The 27,093-nt window shown below is 46.4% G+C and overlaps 1 protein-coding gene across 3 annotated transcripts in view; it reads right to left on the bottom strand.

Moving 5' to 3' along the window:
- LOC144823224 (neurabin-1-like) overlaps window positions 1-27,093 on the bottom strand; it is a 647,660-nt gene that overhangs the window by 292,755 nt on the left and 327,812 nt on the right. For all 3 annotated transcript variants that reach the window (XM_078681559.1, XM_078681561.1, XM_078681560.1), the window contains exons 6-8: window positions 15,222-15,359; window positions 7,557-7,610; window positions 1,154-1,383 (exon numbers count right to left, since the gene is read on the bottom strand). In XM_078681559.1, coding sequence (XP_078537685.1) covers window positions 1,154-1,383; window positions 7,557-7,610; window positions 15,222-15,359 — 422 coding nt within the window. The remainder of the gene's footprint in view (window positions 1-1,153; window positions 1,384-7,556; window positions 7,611-15,221; window positions 15,360-27,093) is intronic.

The raw sequence follows: 27,093 nt of genomic DNA, 5'->3' as shown, positions 1-27,093 counted from the left end.
CTGATGTAACGCTGTATAATGTGAGTGTTACTTCCCATTCGTGAAACTCTGATGCCTGCTCAGAAGATTTGCAGAGTTGCTATCCAGCCCTAGAAGGTACTCTGCCAGAATGTGGACTTGTTAAGTGTAACTCCTAAGCAGTAGTCATATTGTCTGCTCTACTCAGTGCTACATTGGGAAATCATCTTTTTAAACATTCGTAGGTCTAACTGAACCACTTATAAATCTAATTCAATGATGTGACACTGCCTCTGTGTGTCCGCAGACCTTGTACTAATAAGTCGGGCATATGCGTGCTGACTGTGTGAGTAACAGATCTGTTATAAAGATCACCTGAGGCTGCGTACTTAAAAATAATCTGCCTATCAATAAGTCTGTGCTATTCCACCATTGCAATTTATGCTTCAGCATGGGCTTGACCAACAATCGCTCTTTCCATGCCCATTGTCAAGCTGGAAATTCCTCTGTTAAGCACATCTGTGTGCATGCATTTGGTAATAAAACAACATATCATTATCAACATCTTTATTACCTTCCTCAATGTCAGAGGAAGAGACGTCTGATGAAGGGGAAGCACCTTTACAAATGGTTACACACTCATGACTTGGAGAAATTTCAGTACACTCTAAAGCCTCATTGAGTCTAACTGGGATTTCTTTACATTAGGAAGGATGTGAATTGTTTGGTGAGTGTTGTAACACATTTGCAGAGTTGTCCTTTACTATTATCTGTAAGCATACGTTTTTCTTGCTGCTACCACAGGCAATTTATGAATTCTAATAATCCTGATATACATCAAGTAAAGTAATACTTTTTCAATGGGCGTGGAAGGGAAATAAGTTTCCTGGGTAATGTACTTCTGATAGCTTTTAGAGCACCGAAGGGGCTATTTGTAATGGGTGTACATGCAAATATTTCTTTCCCTCAACAATATTACATCTTCAAAGTTGAGTTTCCTACCTCATTGTCATCACCCACGTTGGGGATGTGAGGGTGAAATACAACAGGTTATGAAAACTCAGCAATTGAAAATGTGGGAAATATAGGACATACTTCAAATAAAGAGCTCTTGAACAACACTGTTAAAATATGAATGACCTTAAGAGAATACAATTCCCTAAGCGGATACTAACTATAAAATGACAAATCTTACTTTTGCTGAAAATCTTTAAGCAATTTCTTGGCCTTGTTGTACTTCTTTTCAAGTGCATCATATTGCTCCTGGGTTTCTTTTAAATGTTCATTTACAGTTTTGCACAGGCTTTGTGCCTCCAGCCAATAAGTCTCTAATTTTCCAATTTTGTCTTTGTTCTCATCAACCGCTTGTAGAAGCTGTAACCTGTTTGACTCCCAGTTCATTTTTTCAGACTCAGTAGCCTTTAACTGAAAAAAGGAAAAATAAACACTATATTGTTGCATTGATGTATGGATTTATACATTTTTACCAATTGCCATTACTACTAGTTCATGAACCATGTTGGTGAAAATGGTATAAGGCAGACTGCTAATTTACCTATCCAGTGTATTCTTCCCCATTTGTTCTTTTCTTTCTGCAGCCACCATGTATATTTTAATAGACCTTCAGTTACAGTTTTCAGGAACATGGTTTTCAAAAGGATAGTGCCTTAAGATAGTAGCACGAGTCTACACCATTCCAAAACAAATCTATAGGCTTCAATGTACAAGCATGAATCACAAATTATTGTTGATCTTTCATATTGGAGATATTACACAACATATGCCTGGAACCTGAGAAAGATCAGGGACTGTATGATGCTAGTGAGAACATGTCTAGATGGCCCGATAGGTAGTAAACTAAGGCACAATTTACTGGAAAGTGATTTGCATTTATCTTAAGTATCAAATAAATAAATCTCATTTGAACAAGAGTTGATTTGACCACATCAATAAACTCAGGAGATACACATTGGCCATTATAATGTCTTAGGTTGTAGATCTCTTCTACTAAAACAAAGGAGTTACCTGGTAAGTGTTGGGGTGAGAGAGGAAGCAGAGTAAAAAGTTAAACTTGCAGTTAAAGGAAAGCAACATCCTCAAATCAGACTTTTTTATCCATGTTCAGCATTAGTTCCTTCTGGTATTCTATTGAGTGTTAATGCCTCAAAGAAAAGACTTGCAAGATAGCAAAAACGCTGCCAGAGGTATGCGACAAAGGAAGGCCAATTTGCAAGCCCTCACTATACAACTGGGGATGTTACTGTAGAAAATTGCAAGAGTATTAACTTTGAAGTTATAATCATGGGGGTGACAATGGAGATCCTTTGCTGTACACCAAGCCATGGTTCTCAAGGTGTACAAAGAGGGGATTAAAAGTCTACTTATGCTTCCGGTGGGAAAGAAAACCAATCAATGCAAGCCTTTCAAACTCTGTATTCATGATAGAGGAAGGATGTTTAAACTACAGTGTTGAGAGCAATCAAAACAAGCATTTGCAATGCAATAGGTCTCGCATTATTAAAATTTGAGCTATTGGCATTGCTAATAATAATGTAACACCAATAGCTCAAACATTCAGTAATGCGAGACCTATTGCATTGCAAATGCTTTTTTTTTTAGCCCCATACTGACATGGAGTAAGGACCTTCAGAGGGTTTGTGCACATGCTGCAGTGCTGTGCGCTTATAGTACAGGCCTCAGGATCTGCCACGGCTGGCTCAACCTTTCACTTCCACCGTACAAATGATTTATGTAAATAGCCGCATCTCAGATGCAGCATCTGCTACTACAGCTCTTAGAAGCCAGGCCTTGTCAGCAAGCAGTGTATAGGCACAATTCTTTTTTTTGTTGCAGTTTTACATAGCGTGAACTCGACCCGAAAGTATTGGAGAGCTTTACAAAGTGCTTTAAGTGGGATGAAAAAACTGTTGAGGGTCTCTGTGGCGTGGCCGATGTAATTAAGGGCGTGGCTTAAACATACCCACGCAAAAAATCTGTGCTTATCATAGTGTGCCGCCCGTCGGGCATTTTGCGGTTTCTATCCTTGCATCCAGATATATACTACAGCAAGTAACATTACACCTACAAAAAGCCAGGACTATTGGCTTTGCCAATGGTTGTTAGCTGCATAAGATAAATAAGCAGCAACTATGGCTTCGTTGCAAAGAGAATATTGAAAATGCTTCCATTTTCAAATTATGAGACTGTGAAAGAACTAGAACGAGTCTCTTACAAGTTATCTTAAAGGCAGTGAGCAGTGGCACTGCCGCAGAGTTAAGATGCATCTGTTCATGGAGGGTGAGGGCGTTAAAGATCTCAGAAAAAAAGAAACCTGACACTTCCATGATTCGGTCTAGAGACCCAAAGGCTGCATTCACATGTATTTATCGGTATTGCCTAATACTCCGTGGACTGACTGCTTCTGAGTGCTAGAGATGTTAACAGTATGTTTGAAGGAAAGGAACGGAGAAGATTAAAAGCCAGCGAGCATTGTTTAAACTACTAGGTATGTTGGCAGCGAGCAAGCCTTGAATGCCAGTTCCTTGGTTGTAGCGCAATACAATGTAACACACAAATCAACCTTGCACGATCACCCCTCAATACTGCGCGTTTCACCCACTAAGATACTTTTCGGCACTCCTTAAGAAATATTATATATATTTGAAATATAGACCTCACAGTAAATGTCTTTAGCGTGCCAAATACGTGCATTAGCGGCAACAAATTTAATTTTTTCACTTGAAGGGGAGAGTACCTGCACTTCTCAGCCCGAGTGCAATACATTTAACTGAAGAGTACTGGCACTTCTAAAGAGCAAACAGGCACTGTGGATAGTGAATGCCTCATCTATATTTACACTTAAAGCACTGATACCACAGCATGAGAAGCCTAACTCTGTGCCAAAGAGGAGAGATTACTCTACCTCTCCTAGCACAACAGCATGAGGAGCTGCAGTCTGTGCCCATGCTTAGAGTTTGTTGTCCCCCTGGTGGCACCACAGCATGAGGAGTTGCAGTCTGTGCCTATGCTGAGAGAATACTGTCCATCCGCGGGTACCACAGCAAGAGGAGCTGCAGCCTGTGCCCATGCTGAGAGAGTACTGTCCTTCTGCTGGTACCACAGCATGATCAGCTGCGTCCTGTACCCAAACAGAGTTTAATCTACCTCTGGTTGTACCACAGCATGATCAGCAGCAGTCTGTGCCCATGCTGAGAGTTTAATCTACCTCTGGTGGCACCATAGTATGAGGGGCCCTAGGGATAGTTTACTGTCCTTTTGCTCATCCCCGCACTATGAGAACAAACAGTTCTGACAGTCCTGACACAGGGGCACGGGGCTCTCTCTCCTGCCACCACAGCACAAAGGCCTGAGCTTGTGCGCAAACATGGCGATGATCTGCCTCCCCTGTTGGTGCCACAGTCTGGGAAAGTATAGCTTTTGTCGCACATTTGTAGCTGTTTCTACAGATGCCACAGCCTGAGGTCCCGCAGTCGGTCCCCGAGCAGGGGCACAGTGTCAGTGAGTGAGCCCTGCTGGCACCACAGACTTTCTGAGGTCCCTCAGTGTGTGCCAGGCACAGGAAGGGTTAGTGGTCTCCGCTGGCACCACAGACTGAGGTCCCTCAGTGTGTGCCCAAGTACAGGCAGGGTTAGAGGTCTAAGCTGGCACCACAGCATGGGGTCAAGCAGTGTGTGTCCAGACATGGGTGGTCTCGGCTGGCACCACAGCATGGGGCCCCGCAGTGTGTGTCCAGGCACAGGCAGGGGTCTCTCGGCTGGCACCACTGCGCACAGGCACAGCCAATCACTGACCTTGGCTGGCACCACAACCCTGGCGCAGGAATGCCCCCTTCACTGAAGCCAAGTCCATGAAATTCCTGTGCTGTTGCTGCCTGTGGGCGATGCCCGCACCCGCAGGGGCCCCCAGTACATGCCGAAAACCTCCCTTTTAAACACTGCCAAAGAATGCACCCACCCTCTAAGGAACTCGTCCTGCGAGATTTCAAAAGGCCCTCTGGAGCTGCTGCCCCGCCAGGGTAGAGCGGGGCAGCACAGCGCCAGCTCGTGCCAGGGCAGCACAGCGCCAGCCCATCCAAGGGCAGCACAGCGCCAGCCCATGCCAGGAAAACCAGGTGCAGCACAGCGCCAGCCCATGCCAGGGCAGCCCGGTGCAGAAAAGCTGCGCCAGCCCACGCCAGCCTTCAGCGATCCCTGGAAGCAGCCTGGGGCTGCCAGGCTCCATGTATGATATATGCATATGTTGTATGTGTACTAGCGATAGTAGTGTTTATATGTGCACACAAGCGGCGGAATGCAGTGTTTTTAAAGCGCCTTCTAACAAGATCATACCCAAAAAAACAACAAAAAACGTTGTCACAAAACAGACATTTTTAACCAAGAACATATACAGCCTGTTTTTAATACAGTAGAGTTGAGTGCGCGTTGCGACGAATATCAAATTATCACGTCACAAAATATGAACTAGAAATTAAAAATATATATGCCCACCTCTCTTTCCTTCTTCCATTTGGTTGCTTCCCTCTGAAATGGATCCAAAAAAGAACAATCCCGCAAATGATGAGCACGTGCCACAATGAGAAATGTGGTTTCAATTATCGCGCCCGTGTCTGGGCATGATAATTGAAACCACATGACAGCCGGTGCGCGTAATAGATACCAATAGGCTATGGGCTGTCTTTCATAAAAAGACGCACGCAAAGGCCCAACAGCATGGGCCAAAAGGGAAAGCACACGCACGAGTGTGTGCGATTCCTAGGTCCAAACCCTGTACAAGAGGTCTCTCGCTGCGACCTAAAAATCAAGGAGGAGTATGTGCCAGGAGCTGTTAAGCAAAAGAGGTGTAAGTCATCTCACAACACAAGTAACCCACTTGGTTCCATAGAAAGGGAAGTCAAACTGATAATCTCGGAGCCTCTTGTACCCTTCATACCACTGTGGTCTAAACAAGGACATGTTTGACAGTTACAACACTTTTGAATATTCGTAAGGGAATTATCCTGCTATCACCTACTCGAGTATATGTCTATAATTTGACACTCTGTATGACAAAAATAGTCCAGTAATCTCTATGATAAAAAGGTTTTGGTGTTTGTAATGTTGGAGATCAACTGTTGTGCGTTCTTCTGCCATCAAGTGGTAGGTTTTGGAATAACACAGTTTGTTTTCCTTCAAAGTCTTTGTTTCAGAGTGTGTAGAATGACATGATCTGTGTTTGTGTGTGAAAATGGTAAGTGTGTTAAACTCCCAATACTTCTTTTCAATCAATGGTGAAGTGGGATAGTCCAAATATGAATTGACAACACCACAAGCACCAAACAGTGTGCTATAGGTCACAATTTTTTGTTTGCATGACTTGCCTTGAGCACATGAAATGGACAGACTGTAAAGAAGCATCTTCCAGCTCTAAGACTATGGGTTATACAAAGTAGTAGTGGGGGCAGTAAATAACCTTTTTACACAATCTAACCCAATTGAGCTTCATTTCTTATGTGGATAGCAACTATGTTTTGAGAAGGTATACCCACGGTGCTTAATTTGAGCTGGTTGTTGCAGGTGGGGCCGACAGGCAGTCAATTTTGGGGACACTTATTTGTATTCTTCAAACTGGGAGGAGCAAGAGGGAGAATAATACAAGAATGGGAAGGAAGGAAGAGAAAAAGAGGGGAAATAAAGCAGGGATGAAAAAACCTGTAAGACTACAATAAAGGAGCAGGCAGCGTCTGGTGGTGGCTGGAAGGGGCATGGGATGGAATTCAGACTACTCGGTATTCACCATCTCGGACATTCCATAGCTTTGGCCACTGGATTCTTGGTGAAACATTGGGCCTCATCACTTTTTGTTTTACAAATTAAGCATGGTCTTCACTTGCTGACCCTGTAGAGGGGCTTAAAAACAGTCGGTGAAGAGAATATTTCCCACATAACCCATGGTAGCTTCTTGTGTGTAGAATATGTTAGAGGCCTCACACTTAATGTCTTTAGTACAACCGTAATATTTACACACAACTCACAATCCAAAAGACAATCCTGCCCTTAAAATGGATTTGCCCAGATGTGATGTGTGCAGGATACTAATAGTTGGTTTGACTTCTGAAGGTCTTTAAATACAAAATCAGCATACACATCACAAACTACACATATCCAACCCACTGAGGCAGCTAGAATCCAAGAAAAGAAAAAAAAGCAGAAGTAGGATTTGGGGAAGCTATGAGACAAAGGCCTCAACTTTTAAAAGACAGTAATAAAAGAATATGCTTCAAGCTGAACATCTCACGTAACAGATCAGCATCTTTGATAGCTTTATATATAAAAGTACCCTAAATAACAAAAACTAATAACAATAAATATACACCACTTTGAGAAAAGATTAGAGTTCCTTCATGCCCCTAAATCCAGGTGACATTTCACGCATGTAACTATTGGAGATCCAATGTTGATTAAAGTGAAGCTCTATCAACTTTTTTTGAAGCAACTTTCAACATGGAAGACGTATCTGCTCCTTCTAAACAAGTATATTCACTATTTAATTTAAACCATCCAAATCTGATAACAATACAAACATTCTAAATCAGAACTTACTCTCTCCTTCAGCTGGTTCACTTCTGCTACGGTTACAGCATGCTTAAGCTGAAGCTAAAAAAAAAAAAAAAAAAAAAAAAGAAGAACAGGTATTCAAAAAGCTGTCTTTTCATATAAATATTCACATCTAAGAATCAGTTGCCTAGGATACAGATTAACAAGTTACTTACCTTCGGTAACACTATCTGGTAGAGACAGCATTTCTTACCTTTGAACTTCCAGGCATCAGGCTAGATCCGGAAGATTTTTCTTAGCAGTATCGTTGCGCGCTGGTAGGTGGCGTCGGTCGACCACGCGGGACGTTGTCGGCGTGATGTTCTACATTGTCGTGACGTCAGTGTGGTCAATATAATATCCACTCTGGCGCGTTGACATCAGTACTTTTCACAACTTTGCCAGAAACACAAAGCCATAATGTGACTGACCATGGTGTGTTAAGAAATTAACAGCTAGGGCTCTGACAGGGAACATCCTTGATCTTTAAAAAATAACCTTGCATTGTAGTGAGGATGGGTGCTTTGGTAAGTAATCTGCGGAATGATCATATCTACCAGATAAGGCGTTACTGAAGGCAAGGGACTTGTCTATCTGATAGAGATTCCTTACCTTTGAATAGATACCCAAGCAATACCATCCCCAGAGGAGTGACTGCGGAAAGGTTTCAACCAGAAAATCCTGCAAAACAGAGCAACCCAACAGGCCTTCTCTGCGGACCTGGGAGTCCAGACAGCAGTGTCTGGTGAACGTGTGCAGTGATGCCCACATGGCTGCTAGCCAGATATCAGAAACGGGAACACCATGCTGAAGAGCCGTAGTGGGCGCTTTTGCCCTAGTGGAATGGGTTCTAAGCTCTTTAGGGGGCTCTTTCTTCGCTAAGGCGTAAGATTTTTATACAGAGGATAACCCAGCTGGAAATAGTCCTCTTTTGGACAGTGCGCCCTTTCTTTGCACCCACGTACCCTATAAAGAGTTGTTCATCCACCTGGAACTCTCTGGTTTGATCGAGGTAGAATGATAACGCTCTTTTTGGGTCCAGACGATGGAGATGCTCCTCTTTCTTGGAAGGGTGCGGCGGTGCATAGAAGGTGGGTAAAGTAACCGACTGTCCCATATGAAAAGGTGTTACCACCTTAAGCAGAAAAGATGTTCTTGTGTGGAGCACCACTTTGTCTGGAAAGACCATCAGGTAAAGAGACTGTGAAGACTGTGCTTGCAGTTCACTTACTCTCCTGACAAGAGGTTATTGCCACCAAAAAAACAGTTTTGATGGTGAGCAATCGCAGGCAGCAGTTGGGCAGGTGCTCAAACGGAGCACACATCACAAATTTGAGAATCAAACCAAGGTCCCACTGTGGGATAATAAAAGGTGAAGGAAGAAACAAGTGGGTTAACCCCTTCAAGAATCTCTGCACTAGAGGTGATTTGAAAAGAGAGGATTGATCAGGCAATCAAAGAAAAGAGGAAAGTGCCAAAAGATAGCCCTTCAATGTGCCCAGAGCAGAGCCCTGCTGGGCCAAGGAAAGTGTAAACAGAAGGGTTTCAGATAAAGGAGCAGCTAGGGGGTCAATAGACCAGTTTGTACAATATGTACAAAATGTGTTCCATTGGCAGGCGTATACAGATTTTGTGGAGGTTAACCTGGCTGCCAAAATAAACCCACAGACTTCAGGAGGGAGTTCGAAAGCTGTAAGCTGTTGCCACGTAAGGAGGCGGAGAGTGGACAGGTTCGGGTGGAGAATACTCCCTTGCTGCTGCGACAGAAGATCCTTTCGAAGGGGCAACCTGATCGGAGGATCGATGCTCATGTCTAGAAGCTTGGGATACCAAACTCTCCATGCCTAGTCCGGAGCCACAAGAATAAATTGTGCCCAGTCGCTCCCGATTTTTTGAGCACACTGGGCAGGAGTGGTATTGGCGGAAAGGCGTGTAGGAGGCCTTAGCACCACTCGCGGCGAAAAACGCCACGGAGCAAGAGCCGCCTTGGAAACTCCAACCTGCAAAACTGCGGATATTGCTCGTTCTCTTCGGAGGAGAACAGATCTAACCGGGGCTCTGCCTACCACTGAAAGAGACCTTGTGCCACCTCCGGATGGAGACGCCATTCATGATCCGCGAGGAACCTTCGGCTGAGCTAGTCCACCCTGGCGTTCAGAGAACCGGCCAGTTGTTGAATCACCAGCAGAAATGCCCTATTGTTCCAGCCAAGTCCAGAGCGGCAGGGCCTCTTGACAGAGTCCACAACCCCACCCGCTGGTTCCTCAGAAAAAGTGTGGCAGATTTTTCTTGTAGCTTGGGCTTTCTTAGTATACTGCAGGAGTTGACCTTGGCCTATCCAAAACAATGCTAGTGACAGAAGAAGGACTCCTATATTAAGGTCCCCTTCCGTTGTGATGTCTGCTTCCACATGGTCCTTCCCTGGGTGATTTATTGCTAGTAGGTCTACTTTTAGTGGAATGGCCCATGTCCATATTTCCTGTGCTAGCCCTGATAATGCTACAGATTGTGTTCCACCTTGTTTGTTGAAGTACAACATGGTGGATGTGTTGTCCATTTGGATCAACACTCTGTTTCCGTACAGCTCCTTCTGAAAGGCTTTTAAGGCTAGGAACACTTGCTTGATCATATCATGCTGCGACCATAACCCTTAACCCCCTCACCTTGAGTTTGCTCATGTGCACGCCCCACCCCATCTGGGAGGCGTCTGTTGTAATGGTCACTGTTTGGAGTTGGTTGTGTGAATGGTTTCCCCTGTGATATGTTTTCCTGGTTTCACCACGCTATTTTCTGATGCACTGTATGTGTGACAACCTCTAGATCTTGCCAACTCCCTGTTGCCTGTGACCATTGCTGCTGTATAAATTCCTGGAACGGTCTCATGTGGAGTCCCTCTGTGACGTCTTCAGTCACTCAACGAAAAACACGCCCTCCAGTCTGAAAAGAACGGGGCTTATCCGCAGCTGCTGCCACCATTTTGCTTGTTAGCTTCTTCTTATCTGTTCGAGTCGGCAGGCGCGCTGGACTGATGGGCAGCGGGAGGCAGCGGATTACAGCCAGGAGACGCTGCACGAGGCGCTGCCCCCGGGACGCGTAGGAGGACAGCGGCGGCGACATTCCTTGGCCCGAGCGACTCCAGCTGGGTAGCGGGCTCCGCAAGAATGGAGCTGCCCGCAGCCGGTGAGCATGTCTTTGCTGTGGAAAGCACTGAAAAGAAGCGGGTCCGCGAGGTGAGTCTCCGAATATTTATTTTAGGTGTGGAGCGTGATCGGTGGGGTGGTGGTGGTGGGGCAGGTGCAAGGAGGTCATTGGCGCCGTACCAAGTTCCCGAACAGAGTTGTGACGCTGCTTTTAACAGTAAAATACGAACCAGCAATAGCTGCCCTGTGCAGTCGTGGAGCTATACAGCACTTACTGCCTCCATAGTACCAGAGGCTATTTGTGGGCTACCTGGGGAACGACAGGGCGCATAAAGGGGTGTGGTGTACAGAGTGACTTGTTTTCGGGGGAAGGAGTGTGTTTGGCTCTGCCTGTTTGCTGCAGTACCACATGGCAGTAGTGTTGTCCCTGAACACCTGTACGAGCCTTCCCTTTATTGACGGCAAAAAGGCTTTCAGTGCCAAATATGGAACTTTGCTTCTGCCTGAGACCACAATCCTCTGATCTCCACCTCCCCTCAGATGGCCAACCAATCCCAGAAGGGACACATCCTTCACTACTGTGAGATCTGGGTGGGGAAGGGAGTGGGGTCTGGCCTTGAACCAATTGCGGTCTGTTAGCCACCACTGCAGGTCTCTCGCAGTGCCCTTTGAAATCTGAACCAGGTCGGTGAGATTTTGTTGATGTTGTGCCCATTGGAACTTCAGGTCCCACTGCAGAGCCCGCATGTGCCACTGTGCATGGGTCACTAGCAGGATGCATGAGGCCCAACAGCCTCTGAGTCCTTCTCACCAAAATCCAGGATAGAGGCCGAAACATTGGTATCATAGCCTAAATATCCTGGACTCACTGTTCTGGAGGATAGGCCTGAAACTGCACTGTGTCCAGGAATGCTCTAATGAAAGGGAGCATTTGAGAGGGGGTCAGGTGTGACTTCGACAAGTTGATGGTGAACCCCCGCGAACGCAGGAGGTTCGTCCTAGTCTGGAGGTGGGAGACAACTGTTTGGGGAGAGCCCGCCTTCAACAACCAGTCGTCGAGATAGGGGAAGACTGGAACACCTGATCTCCGCAGATGGGCTGCGACCACAGCCATCACATGTGTGAACACCCAAGGGGCGCTGGTGAGGACGTAGTGGAGCACTACAAATTGAAAATGCTTGTGGCCACTATAAACCGCAGGTAGCGACGATGGGCAGGCAGGACGGGAATATGAAAATAGGCGTATTGCAAGTCCAATCCCACCGTACATTCTCCTGGGTCCAAAGCAGAGAGGGCCGGAGCTAGGGTGAGCATCTTGAACTTTTTTGATAAAGTAGTTGAGGACACTGAGGTCTAGTATAGGACGAAGGCCTCTATCCTTATATGGGACCAGAAAGTAGCAGGAATAACAACCACAGCCCACTTCTGCAGAAGAAAATGCGCCACATGAAGTGAAAGCTTGGACCACCAAACTTCGTGGGGTGGGGTGGGTGGTGAGGAAAAGTGGAGCAGGGCAATGGTGGCAGGCAATCCTCCTATTCACAGGAGCCCCTGTGCTGGGTTTGAACCAGGTACCCAGGAGGACGTCCGTCAAGGTCTCATTAAAAGGCATCAAGGGTTCCGAGCTGGAGACCCCAGCTGCAAGACCTCAGTCAAGAGGTTAGTCTTGACTGCCACCGTAGGGAGCTGTAGGTCCAGGACCTCCGCAGCTCTACACACCACCATAGTAAATGATAATCCCTCCTCCGTAGCTGGGGTAGGTGGAGACAGTATGCTAGAGTCTGGGGAGGTGTCCAAACCACTGGCATCACCCAGTTACTCATACCAGTTCATCTCTTGGGGCTGCTAGATCCTGCTGCCCCTCCCAATCCTCTTCATCCATCCCCAACCCTTCAGAAAAGAGTAGGTTGAACGACATTGGTGCCGTACGGCTCCTTCGGCGCCCAGCTGTGTCATCGGGTATGACGAATGGAGAGGCGCTGGTGACGACGAGGACTGCGATGCTGGGAAACGTAGCTGTGGAGGTGCAATCGGCGCGGGTCCAGGAACGGGTCCAGTTGGTGGCTGTGGTGCCAGGGCTGGAGCCGTAGGTGCGGAATCCATGGGTACTCCATTATCTGAGCCTGCGGGGCCCGAAGGTGCGCCGGCAGGGTCAGACCACCCAAATATGGCGCATATGGCATCGAAAAACTCTTTAAGCTGGGACGGGGGTCGCTCCCAGACTCAGAAAGGGAGGGAAATGTGGAGCCGACCTAGGAACCAGCTCCGCAGAGCTGGGCCTCGAACCCAGAGGTTCCTCCAACGCATTGCGAGACGGGTGGGTAAAGTCTAAGCGTGCTTCGACTTTACCCGCTCGTCTCGCAGTGTTCTTTTTGTGGTACCTCTTACCTGACTTCGATGAAAAGGACTTTTGATTCGCCGGAACGGTGCTCAGCCCTTACTCTCGACTGACACCTGAACCGGGATCGAGACCGCCGAAACCTCGGGAGATTCAAGAGATCTCTCCCTCCTTTTAGGTGTTTCCTTTGAGGCCAGTGAGGTTGAGCTCTCTGTATCCTCAGAAGAAACATCAGATTTTGACCTAAGTTTTTGTAGCCACATCAATAATCTAACCTCTGTCTTTGAGGGTCTTTGTAGAGAAGTTTCTACAGATTTTACAGTCTTTTACCTTGTGTTGAGGATACAGGCAGTAGATGCAGCTCTTATGCGGATCTCAGCATGTAGTCTCTTTTTCCCACATGATGCACACGACCTGAAGAGACCTTTCTTTGAAGATTCAGACATTTTTGAAGAAAAAATTCTGTTAGAAAACTTGAAATCCAGAGAGAGCAGAGCTCAGGGAGACTCCCTTTCACACGACATGCGGTAGAAAATCTGAGGAACCTAGCCTCTTGGGATTGTTCTAGAGGGTGCAGTCGCCTGAATGGCTGTTAGTTGAATTTGGTTCTTGTTTACAGAAGAAGGTAGATGGGCTATTGCACAGACTGTTCATTGCATGATAGCCTACGGTAATATCTACAGCTTTTATATGTATACCGTGGGACTCCCACTACGACAACGGGGATGATTCAAGCATGTGAATCTATGAAAGATCCAACACTGGAGAAAAGGGAATACCTAAAACTGGAAGCACAAGCTGAACGCTGATTTGCGCCACATCAGTGATGGGCAGAATAATCAGTTTACTGAGCATGAACCTTTGGTGACTTAAGGATGGAGACAGGGCTCTGGTATGCAGACACATTTTAGGCTGGAGTTCCTTAAAGTCCTTCAAACACAAAGCATCTTTTGGGGAAGCTTTTTTCCTCTTTGCTTGTTGCAGTAGGCTCTCATTTTGTTGGGAATGAAAGAGCTTTGTTTCATACTGTTAAGGCAAAATTCTCTTCAAGTTTCTATAAACGGAGTACTCTTAATATTAACTGATACTGTGCAAGTTATTCTGACATTCTATTGCTCCGTGATCTCCAACCTTTTTTGTATTAAGAGCTACTTAAGTTAAATGAAAATCATCGAGTTACCAATAATAGTATTGTAATGGAGACAGCATCAGACAAGACTACATTAGTGGACACCCTATGCAAGATTGTCAGCAATGATTACTTCTGTGCCTCTGGAAGAATTTCCAGCAATACTGTGAAAACGGACAACTGTAGTTGCAATGCCCCTGGCAGCAATCTAATAATATGAGTAATATGCCTCATCATGTCACAAGACTGCTCACAAAAAATTTCAGCTTTACATATATCTTGAAAATTAAACTATTTTCCCCAAAATGTCAGCATTAGTTCTGAAAATACACATTTGTTTCTTGAATACATGCTTACGAGTTTTGATATACATATATTAATGCAACCAAGCTAAACCTTCTAATTTAGTAGACTGGGCTGCACAAAAGAGCCACTTACAGGTAGCTGGAGAGCTACCAGTAGATCACAAACTCGTTGACGAATCCTGCTATAACTGGTTGGTTTGGTAAAGCAGCACTATATCAAAAGATTAAATAAATAAAACCCCAAACCTGTTCTAGTTTAATTAAAAATGCAAGTGGAGAATTTTTTTTTTAAAACACAAGTAAGACTATACAGAAATAAACAATGAGGAGGCTGTTCATACAGATGAAAAACAATCTTTCTCTCAGCCTTCGGACAAACTTTTTATGTGGTGCTAAGTGAAGGTCTGGAAAAGGAGATAGATAGGTTTTGTCAGAGAAAACCACCTGGAAGTTACCATTGTGCAAAACACACTTGCACTTCACTACCAAATGACTTGTGCACTGAACCATTCAATAATCACCACAAACACTATGTTCAACCCACATAAGTATGGGATAAGATCTTGAAGCCGATTACTTGTGGTGCTTGTCAGCCACAAAGTATGATTAGTTAATATCACCACAATAAATGTAAACCAATTTAATAAAGGCCCAGGGAGGGAGAAGTGTAAGGATTCGTTTCTACTTTGTTCATCTTTAGGTAGGAGTTCTTTTGCCAAAGGCACCAATTTGTGGATTTGTTCTAGTAAAAAAAATTACCTCTTTAAATTTGAGAGCAAATTGGGCAGAGTCCATATCCTGTGGCATTTGCAGATCTTCATTTTCAGAAAGATAAAAAACTTCAACCGAGTTTTCACCATTTTCAAGAGCATCTTCATCATCATCAAAATCATCATCCTAATAAATATATTAAAACAACTGTTAAAAAAATCAGAAATACAATTGTCATTCTAGAAACAGGCACTCAACACCACAAAATGGCATTTTATCGCTCAGTGATTTGCATGGGAATTAAGAATGCATGCACTTAATTAATGGGACTTTTTCAGAAAACACAAATTGCTTGCAGTTTCTGATGTATAAGAGTTGATAATATTTGTAAGGGTTGAGAAGATTTGAATTTTAGGTGGTGGGCCTGCTGATCTTACCTAAGAGTCTTGAATCGCTGACATCGTTCTCTCTTTCCAGTTCACATTTTATTCCCGGACTTTAAACTGTGACAAGGTTAACTACCCCACAAGCTCTATAATTTCCTGTTTCAGTATATCTTCCAGCAGGTAATAAATGTTTTTTTGGTTCAAGCACATAATATTACCTTTGGTTACACTTTCTCTGATGTATACTCTATCTGCAGAGTCCTCAATGTTAAAATATCCCCAGGCGCCAGACTGCTTCAAGAAGCTTTAACAGCATTGCACCTGCTCGCAGGTAGGTGGCGTCGTGCAGTTCTGACCCGACTTCTTTGGCCCTGGAAATGTCTAACGGAGCCACAAGTAAGCGTCATCAATGCTCACCATCCGTTTCTTTCCTTACTCCTTACACACCCTCAGATGCTTGGCCACTGTGACCCAGTCCTCTGACTAGGTCAGCTCTTTTGGCCCAGCTCCAGTGTTATAATTCTCCCTGCCTTGACCTCATCTCGCTCTTCATGACCTCCTACTTCTCTCTCATTCGCCTGCTCTCTCTTGGTTCACCACTTTCTCAGTCTCTTTGCCTTTGACCTCCTTTTCAGCTTTCAGTTTTTTTCCTCCTTTAAACTTTGCTGTTTTCTTGAGTATTTCTCAGTTTCTTTTTCTGTGCATCACTCATTCTCATTCATTCCTTGCCGCTTCTCTGTGCATTTCTCATTCGTTCTTTGTCACTTATTTATGCATTTCTCATTCTCCCTCGGACACTTTTTGGTGCTTTTCTCATTCTTTTTCTGCCGCTTTTCTTTGCATCTAGCACTCTTTCCATTCATACTCTTCCAATCAACTGTGCTTTTGCCTTTCATCCTTTAACATTTCTCTCTGCCTTTTTCAATGTTTGCCCCCATTTGGCCTCATTTAGTCTCAGCCCTTTATTATTTCAAGTTTCACACTCGTGTTCTTACCTCCTCTTCTCCTTCCTTTTTCCCCCCTGTTGTGCTCTCCTTTATGCCCTTCTGGGTCGAGAATGGGCTGTTCTGCCTCCTCTCCCGCATCATGCTCCCTTCCTGTTTGATTAGCCCCACCCACTGTCCCAAAGCTCCTCCTCCAAATTAATGGCTGCCACAGCACATACATGCCGCTGATGAGCCCTTGCCCACCCGCACCCAGTGCCAGGACCACTGGTTTTGGTCCTGCGCACCACCGCCACTTCCCCGCTTCCCTCTGAACGCACCTCACGGTGCTGCTGCCCATCACAGGTTTCTTTTCCTGCTCCACCTGCCACTTCTCCACCATCACTTCACCCACACAACATACCTTATCGTCCTTGGCGACCTCAACTTCCACCCGGAGGACATCATTGACCCGAACACAGCCAGCTACCAGGACCAGGAGGACTTGACAATTCTTGGACTTGCCTAGCAAATCGAAGGCCCTACACACTCACCAGACAGCAACCAAACCCCATCTTCACGAGCTTCAATGACATGACAGTGGACAAGCCCATACCCATCATTTGGTCCAACCATGCCCTCATCCATTCAAACACTGCACTGGAGAAATGCCATCACCAAACCTCACGATATCATTGGAACAAGATATCTGAAGAATCCTGGACTTCAGAGCGGCCACACCACTGACAGCAATACCTCAACGACCTCCTCAGATGCATCTCCAGCTTCAATACCTAGATCACCTCCTGCGCAGACATCATGGCCCTACTCAAGACCACCGAGGACATCAGAACCAGACTGCAAGCATGCTGGTACATGGAACAGTTGAAAATCACCAGGCACCACTGCAAACAGCTAGAATGAAGGAGACAAAGCAAGGAGACACAGACAGGAGCAAATACAAATCAGCCCTCAAATATTACCATCAACACATCAGTGCCACCAAACAATTCACCTTCACTAGGCATATTTAAAACAGCAGCAACTGCACCAAAGAAACCTTTACATTGTGAAAGATTTCACTTCTCCGACAGCACGCTCCACTAAGGTCATTTCTTCACAAGACCTCTGTCCCGAGCTATCCCTCTTCTTCAGCAGCAAGATCTACAGCATCTACGAGAACTCGAGCCCTAAGAAAACCCTCTCTTCCCCCCCTCCATCCTCGCAACCGCCCTTCCCATGGCTTACAATAACCAAAGGACGACCCTGACCACCTGGCGTGCCATCATTCAATAAACTACAGCAACCATATCCACCATACAATCTGGCAAAAGTCATGGAGAAGATCATGAACAAACATTTAGCCATCCATCTCAACGATAACCACCTTCATGACACCACCAAATCAGTCTTCGGAACCAACCACAGCACTGAAACCACCTTCATCGCCGCCATAGATGACAAACGACTGATCATAAACAGAGGAGACACAGCTGTTCTCAACCTTCTGGTTCTATCCACCACCTTCACTCTCCTACCCTATCCTCATCCAACCCCTACACAATGCTGGCAATCAGGGACCAGCTTTCCAAAAGGATTTTCTCTTTCCTCACAGGCTGCACCCGGTCAGTCAGCCTATTTGCGCAAAACTCATCGAGTCCCACAAGGATTCTTGATCAGTCCCAAGCTATTCAATGCATACATGGTCCCACTCACCAGCATCATTCACGCCCACAAAATCAACGTTATATCCTACGCCAACGACACCTAGCTCATCCTCTCCTTCTCAGACAAAATATCAAACAGCTGAACCAACTTCTCCGCCTGCTTGTCCGAAGTCACCAGATCGATGAAAACCAACTGTCAAGCTCAACACTGACAGACGGAAGTAGTCATCTTCTCTGAAGACACCTCGCTATGGTACTCCATCTTCTGACATGCTGATCTCGGAACCACAACCACCCCAATCTAACCTAACCTAGCCACCCATGTGAAGCACCACAGAATATTAGTCGACAACTAGCTCACTATGACAGGCCAAATGAATGCAGTCTCTACATCCGATTAGCACACATGGAAGATGCTCAAGAAGATTTTCAAGTGGCTTCTTCCCTTCAACACCCTCAAAATAGTCACCCAGGTCCAAATAGCCAGCAAGCTGGACTACAGTAACGCACTCTACATAGCAACCAATGCACAACTGACCAGAAGACTCCACACCAGACAAGATTCAGCTATCAGCGACACCTAAAAGACCTCCAATGGCTCCCCAACCACAAACGGGTACTCTTCAAACTTCTCACACAAACCTACAAAGCCTTACATAACAAAGGCCCCATCTACCCCAACAATCACATTAACTTACACATACCTAGCACACACTTCTGCCCAACCAGACTCCTATTTGCACACATCCCCTGTATACGCAGAATCAGATTCAGGAGCCAGGCCTCCTCCTACCTCTCTCCCAAAGCCTGGTATGATTTACATGTCAGAACTACCACTTCTGTTCTTGAATAAAAAAAAAAAAGTAAAGACATGGCTCTTCATCTAGTCTAAACATTGGTTTCAGCCCACACCGCTCCTGCTTTTTACCGTGAGGATTCTCCAAGTGCATCATGTGCTCTACAAATTCCCATAATATAACATTAAAACCATGTATCTAATACACTACTGATTCTGACCCTTCCAATTCTTCAGATAACACAATTACAGTGTGTTCTATCCTGTAGTTCATTTATTTTAAAATGTCTCCATAAGCACTAGGGTTCACTTTTAACCCTTGTGGTGCTCATGGCGGCCTAGTGTCTGGTGGGTGGGTTAGTTCCCCAAGCATTTCTTGGTAGTCCCATTGTGGATTGTTGTAGTCGGTGTTCTTTACTTCTGACCAGAATTTCTTGATTGCAAAACACTGCCAAATCATATGTATGAAATCTGTCATGCCAGCTAAACATTAAGGGATAGTTAGGCAGCATCCAAGGCAAATTGTGCTCAGTTTACATCGTGTTAAGTAGGTCTTGTGCAGAAAGTTGTATTGGACTAGTTTGAATTGGATATTTTGCAATACTCTTAAGCCAATGGTATGCTTTTCCAAATTCAGTCTCAGTAAGTGGTTCATCTGAGTCAGACATCCATTTTTTTGTATGCCACTGCAATGTTCGCTTCTCTATCTTGTCTCAATACCCTGAAAATGTTGCCCACCAGTCTTTAACATCACGCCAATGTTAGCATTATTGCCACAGTCTGCGTGGTTTCTGGTTCCTCAGAAAAAGTGTGGCAGATTTTTCTTGTAGCTTGGGCTTTCTTAGTATACTGCAGGAGTTGACCTTGGCCTATCCAAAACAATGCTAGTGACAGAAGAAGGACTCCTATATTAAGGTCCCCTTCCGTTGTGATGTCTGCTTCCACATGGTCCTTCCCTGGGTGATTTATTGCTAGTAGGTCTACTTTTAGTGGAATGGCCCATGTCCATATTTCCTGTGCTAGCCCTGATAATGCTACAGATTGTGTTCCACCTTGTTTGTTGAAGTACAACATGGTGGATGTGTTGTCCATTTGGATCAACACTCTGTTTCCGTACAGCTCCTTCTGAAAGGCTTTTAAGGCTAGGAACACTTGCTTGATCATATCATGCTGCGACCATAACCCTTAACCCCCTCACCTTGAGTTTGCTCATGTGCACGCCCCACCCCATCTGGGAGGCGTCTGTTGTAATGGTCACTGTTTGGAGTTGGTTGTGTGAATGGTTTCCCCTGTGATATGTTTTCCTGGTTTCACCACGCTATTTTCTGATGCACTGTATGTGTGACAACCTCTAGATCTTGCCAACTCCCTGTTGCCTGTGACCATTGCTGCTGTATAAATTCCTGGAACGGTCTCATGTGGAGTCCCTCTGTGACGTCTTCAGTCACTCAACGAAAAACACGCCCTCCAGTCTGAAAAGAACGGGGCTTATCCGCAGCTGCTGCCACCATTTTGCTTGTTAGCTTCTTCTTATCTGTTCGAGTCGGCAGGCGCGCTGGACTGATGGGCAGCGGGAGGCAGCGGATTACAGCCAGGAGACGCTGCACGAGGCGCTGCCCCCGGGACGCGTAGGAGGACAGCGGCGGCGACATTCCTTGGCCCGAGCGACTCCAGCTGGGTAGCGGGCTCCGCAAGAATGGAGCTGCCCGCAGCCGGTGAGCATGTCTTTGCTGTGGAAAGCACTGAAAAGAAGCGGGTCCGCGAGGTGAGTCTCCGAATATTTATTTTAGGTGTGGAGCGTGATCGGTGGGGTGGTGGTGGTGGGGCAGGTGCAAGGAGGTCATTGGCGCCGTACCAAGTTCCCGAACAGAGTTGTGACGCTGCTTTTAACAGTAAAATACGAACCAGCAATAGCTGCCCTGTGCAGTCGTGGAGCTATACAGCACTTACTGCCTCCATAGTACCAGAGGCTATTTGTGGGCTACCTGGGGAACGACAGGGCGCATAAAGGGGTGTGGTGTACAGAGTGACTTGTTTTCGGGGGAAGGAGTGTGTTTGGCTCTGTCTGTGTGTGGCTCAGTCTGTGTGTGTGGCTCAGTCTGTGTGTGTGGCTCAGTCTGTGTGTGTGGCTCAGTCTGTGTGTGTGGCTCAGTCTGTGTGTGTGGCTCAGTCTGTGTGTGTGGCTCGGTCTGTGTGTGTGGCTCGGTCTGTGTGTGTGGCTCGGTCTGTGTGTGTGGCTCGGTCTGTGTGTGTGGCTCGGTCTGTGTGTGTGGCTCGGTCTGTGTGTGTGGCTCGGTCTGTGTGTGGCTCGGTCTGTGTGTGTGGCTCGGTCTGTGTGTGTGTGGCTCGGTCTGTGTGTGTGTGGCTCGGTCTGTGTGTGTGTGGCTCGGTCTGTGTGTGTGGCTCGGTCTGTGTGTGTGGCTCGGTCTGTGTGTGTGGCTCGGTCTGTGTGTGTGGCTCGGTCTGTGTGTGTGGCTCGGTCTGTGTGTGTGGCTCGGTCTGTGTGTGTGGCTCGGTCTGTGTGTGTGGCTCGGTCTGTGTGTGTGGCTCGGTCTGTGTGTGTGGCTCGGTCTGTGTGTGTGGCTCGGTCTGTGTGTGTGGCTCGGTCTGTGTGTGTGGCTCGGTCTGTGTGTGTGGCTCGGTCTGTGTGTGTGGCTCGGTCTGTGTGTGTGGCTCGGTCTGTGTGTGTGGCTCGGTCTGTGTGTGTGGCTCGGTCTGTGTGTGTGGCTCGGTCTGTGTGTGTGGCTCGGTCTGTGTGTGTGGCTCGGTCTGTGTGTGTGGCTCGGTCTGTGTGTGTGTGTGTGGCTCGGTCTGTGTGTGTGTGTGTGTGTGTGGCTCGGTCTGTGTGTGTGGCTCGGTCTGTGTGTGTGTGTGGCTCGGTCTGTGTGTGTGTGTGTGGCTCTGTGTGTGTGGCTCTGTCTGTGTGTGTGGCTCTGTCTGTGTGTGTGGCTGTGTGTGTGTGGCTCTGTCTGTGTGGCTCTGTCTGTGTGTGTGGCTCTGTCTGTGTGTGTGTGGCTCTGTCTGTGTGTGTGTGGCTCTGTCTGTGTGTGTGTGGCTCTGTCTGTGTGTGTGTGGCTCTGTCTGTGTGTGTGTGTGGCTCTGTCTGTGTGTGTGTGGCTCTGTCTGTGTGTGTGTGTGTGTGGCTCTGTCTGTGTGTGTGTGTGGCTCTGTGTGTGTGTGTGTGTGGCTCTCTCTGTGTGTGTGTGGCTCTCTCTGTGTGTGTGTGGCTCTCTCTGTGTGTGTGTGGCTCTGTCTGTGTGGCTCTGTGTGTGTGTGTGGCTCTGTGTGTGTGTGGCTCTGTGTGTGTGTGTGGCTCTGTGTGTGTGTGTGGCTCTGTGTGTGTGTGTGGCTGTGTGTGTGTGTGTGGCTCTGTGTGTGTGTGTGGCTCTGTGTGTGTGGCTCTGTGTGTGTGTGGCTCTGTGTGTGTGTGTGTGTCTCTGTGTGTGTGTGTGTGTGTCTCTGTGTGTGTGTGTGTGTCGCTGTGTGTGTGTGTGTGTGTGTGTGTGTGTGTGTGTGTGTGTGTGTGTGTCTCTGTGTGTGGCTCTGTGTGTGTGTGGCTGTGTGTGTGTGTGGCTCTGTGTGTGGCTCTGTGTGTGGGTGCAAATGCAATAGGTCTCACATTTGCGAGAGATTAAGCTATTGGCATTGTAAATGACAATGCCATTTATTTATATGTTTTAAAAACAATAATAATGTCATGAGCAATGCCAATAGCTCTAACTTTAACAAAGACAAGACCATTGCATTGTAAATGCTTGTTTTGTATGCCACTGCTATGTTCACTTCTCTATCCTGTCTCAATACCCTGAAAATGTTGCCCACCAGACTTTAACATCACGCCAATGTTTAAAAAATAGTGGAGGCAGCACCAAATTGAAGTAAATCAACACGACCAAAGTTTTTTTATCCAAAAATATATTTTTCTTTTTATTTTCGAATTTTGAAAGTGCACAGGACAGCCAACGCGTTTCGCTCCCCAACCATGGGAGCTTCGTCAGGGCATATAAACTAGGTGGTTTTTCTCACAGTTGTGCAGTCGAATTTGTAAAAAGAAGATGAACTGGCCAGTATAATGGTATAAGTACTAGTGCAGATATTCCAAATAGAAATAGGGTATCCAGTGCGTCAGGGTCCGTCAGGTTTTTCACAAAGCTATCATAATAAATAGTATTGATATCAGAGGTTGTCGTAACACCAAGCGACGTGTGTGCAGTCCCTGATAAGCTGCTGAGACACACGTGCTTCAAAGGTTTGACAAGGCGTGACGGCCCACGACGGATTTTCTCAACATCACGCCAATGTTTGTATTATTGCTACAGTATGTGAGGTTTGTGGTTTCTGGTTCCTCAGAAAAAGGGTGGCAGATTTTTCTTGTAGTTTGGGCTTTCTTAGCATACTGCAGGAGTTGACCTTGGCCTATCCAAAATGATGCTGGTGACAGAAGTAGGACTTCTATATTAAGGTCCCCTTCCGTTGTGCAAGATGGAGGTTGACCGGGAAGGGGGGGCAGGGTCAGCAGAGCAAAGTTTGTCCCATACCTTCCAACAAAGTATCTGTTAGGGCCTTGTTAAAAGGTAAGAGGGGCTATGGGGATGCTGAAGAATTTCTGTGTAAACATCTGTCTTGACCTCCAAGGTCTAGTATTTCAGCCACTCTTTACATTACCATGGCATATGAAGCACTCGTCAGTGGCAGAGTACAATTGGTACCACGTGTTCCTGAGGTGATTGAGTTGTCATCAGCATTGAAGTACCTGGTACCAGAGTGGACCCTAGCACCAGAGGAGGAGTTGAAACTGAAGGCGGTCCTGTGGGTTTGGCAGCCCTGTTGGATGGAGAAGAGGGGGGCACCATCAGAGGGTGCCAGCACGTATCCGAATTGGTCAGAGAATAGCCTTGTGGAACTCTCTGATCTGTTTTGGAGTGGCAAACGGCCTTAGAAACACTCTGGTTGTGTTGAAGCAAGTTGCAGGATAGACTCAGACGTCGATCGACTTCGGGAGTGAGACTGAGAAGTGTGACACCACCGCCGCCTCCGGAGTGTGAGAGTGATGGGAAGGCGAAGAGTCCCACTTAGGTTTCTCTGTGTTTATTCTTTGACTTACCGGATGACTGATGGAGGCTAAGCCCAACCTCTACCCCTGTGACTTCTGGATCTGGAACGAGACTGGGATTGAACTTTTGACTTGGAGCAGTTCAGTCACCGAGTCTTCCGGTGCTTGGCAATGCAGAGTTTCGTCTGGCAGTCTCGCATGGTCTTCGAGTTTATCGACACAATTACTGCAGGCATTAATTCGAGTAGTGACTCGACCACAGGTAAATCTAATGAGGGTATGTCACAGACATTTGTTTCCAACCTGTTGTTTTGGGAGGCTGCATTTCCGTTTGACACTTAAAAAAAAAAAAAAAGTTTTAAACTTTATCGCAGTTCAAGAGAGGCATACATTTTTAGGGAACATTCCACCTTCACGAGTTGGCGACATCATGTTAACGCAATACAAAAAGATGATGGACGGAATGTTGAACATTGTCCATCATTCACCCCCAGTCACAGACCTGGGTTTAATCCATCGTTATTTTGCTCACCAAGCCTCCCCAGTTCAGACATAGCCATATGCAAATCAGTCTTGACCCTGTGCCTCATTGGGAACAGTCCAGACCAAACTGCTAGGCCATGTCTTCCCTGGACAGGAATCAAGCATCCTAAGACCGGTTTAGGGCGTTCAGCCCTCATCAGCCAGGATAGCTTGACTCCAGTGGCGTAATGAGCACGGGACCCACGTCTGGGCATACCCTTCCCACTTACAGTGAAAATGCAACACAAAAAGATGATGGACGAAACGTTGACCATTGTCAATCAAACACCCCAGTCACAGATCTGGGTTGAATAATAATAATTATAATAATAATTACATTTATAAAGCGTGTCAATTACCCAGAGTTGTCCTGACGCTTACTAGATCCTCTGAAACTGCCGGCTGAAACAACGAGATTCTAAGGACCGACTCATTGTGAAAAGAGCCAAGTTTTTAGCCCTTTTCTAAAGAACAAAAGATCCAAAGTGTTTCTTAACTGAAATGGCAAATCATTCCATGCTTTTGCTGCTGCACAGTGACCAAAGCTTTTACCACCTCATCTGGCTTTTTTTTATACGCGGCACTTTTGACCACAATGTTCTTTCAGGAGTATACCATTGCAGTCTGCCATTTAGATAATCCGGTCCTGTGCCTTGGAGAGCATTAAAAACCAGGCATAGAGCCTTAAAGAGTACTCAACTCTTAACTTGAAGCAAATGCAGTTTCTTTAAGTCTTTAGATACAGAGGAAAATCGACGTTCCGATGAGCAATCTAGCTGCTGCATTCTGCAACGTCTGCTGTTTATTCAGGGATCTTTGCTAAACGTTTAGGTGAAGCCCATTGCAGTAGTCCAGCCTAGCCATTGCAAGAGTCGTGACCACTGTTTGCCTGCTTTCCAGGGGCAAGAATGGCAATATTTTCTTAAGCATTCTAATAACAAACATAGTTTTTGATACCATCGCATTTACTTGGGGCTCGAAGTTAAGTCTCTCGTCCAGTATTACGCCCAGGTTTTTGACCTTTTTAGTGGTAACTGGAAGGGTGCCCAAAGTTGGCGGTGTTGCCGAATATAACCCTCTGTTTTACCCAAACTAAGCTTGAGGCAGTTCTCTGCCATTCACCTACCCACTGATAGCATACAGTCTTGGGACTGTCCTTCAATACCTACCTCTTTGCTGGGAGTCAGCGATACCACAATTTGAGTATCGTCCGCATAAGAGGTGAGGCTAAATCCAAATGCACTTATGACGGGAGCCAAGGCGCTGACATAGACATTAAAAAACGTTGGACAGGGAGGATGCCTGAGGGACCCCACAAGGTAGTGTAAAGGATTCGGACTGGTAGTCCCCCAGTGCCACAATTTGTCTTCTGTCTGGAAGGAAGTATCTTAAAAGATCCCAAGCTTTCCCACGAATGCCACATGCTTTTAGACGGTTCATTAGTATTACATGATGCACAATATCAAAAGCAGCGGACAGATCCAACAAGATCAGTGCTGCCCTGCCTCCCTCATCTTCAGCTTCCCTAATCTCCTCCGTAGCTTTAATGAGTGCGGACTCTGTGCTGTGTCCCGCACTAAACCCATATTGAGATGGATCCAGCACTTGTGTTTCTGCTAGGAAGAGGCTTAGTTGTCTATTCATGATTTTCTCGATCAGTTTTACTGGTAGTGCGAGTCTGGAAATCGGGCGAAAATTGTTAGAGTCTTTAGGATCCAAACTGGGATTTTTTAGAAGGGACAAAATGGATGCCAGTTTCCATCGTATAGGGAGATGCCCTGTTGTGAACATCATATTAAATATGGATGTCAGTTTAGTTTAGTTTAGTTTAGGGCATTTGTAAAGCGCCTGGTGACGCCTAATGGCGTGTCCCCGCGCTATGATAAGTGAGCAGATGCCGTCCCCCCCCTCCCTCAGGAGCTACCTTCTAAAAAGGTGAGTTTTCAGTTTTTTTCTGAACAGGATTTCTGATGGTTCGAGACGCAGTTCTGGAGGTAAGACATTCCAGCATCTGGGAGCAAGATGTCTAAAAGATCTCCCTCCCATTCGTGCCCTCCTAACTCTGGGTACCACTAGTAGTCCCGTCTGAGAGGACCGTAGATTGCGGGTAGGCTCATAGTGGGACACCAGACTCTGGAGTGGCACAGGGGCTTTGCCGCTCAGAATGCGATGGCACGTTGAGAGGGCCTTAAACTCAACTCTCTTCACCATCGGGAGCCAATGGAGGGCTTGGAGGGCGGGTTTAGAGGGTGACCTCCTAGGGAGTCTAAGCACGAGCCGTGCAGCGGCATTTTGAAGCACCTGGAGGCGACCCATGACCTTGCCTGAGGCCCCCAGATAGAGCAGGTTCCCATAGTCTAAGCGCGAGGTGACCAGGGCGTGCACCAGGGTCCTACGAGCAGAGATGTGAAGCAGATCTAAAACCTTCCTCAGAGCTCTCAGGACACCGAAACACACCCCCGTCACCCGGCCAACCTGAGGACCAAAGGCAAGGTCTTTGTCCAGCCACATACCCAAATTCTTGGCCTCCAGACAGGGAGTGGGGACCTCGCCCAGACAGGGTGGCCACCACT

This window comes from Lissotriton helveticus, chromosome 3_1, assembly GCF_964261635.1.
Source record: "Lissotriton helveticus chromosome 3_1, aLisHel1.1, whole genome shotgun sequence".
Taxonomy (NCBI): Eukaryota; Metazoa; Chordata; class Amphibia; order Caudata; family Salamandridae; genus Lissotriton; species Lissotriton helveticus.
This window is presented reverse-complemented; position numbering and strand designations above follow the sequence as displayed.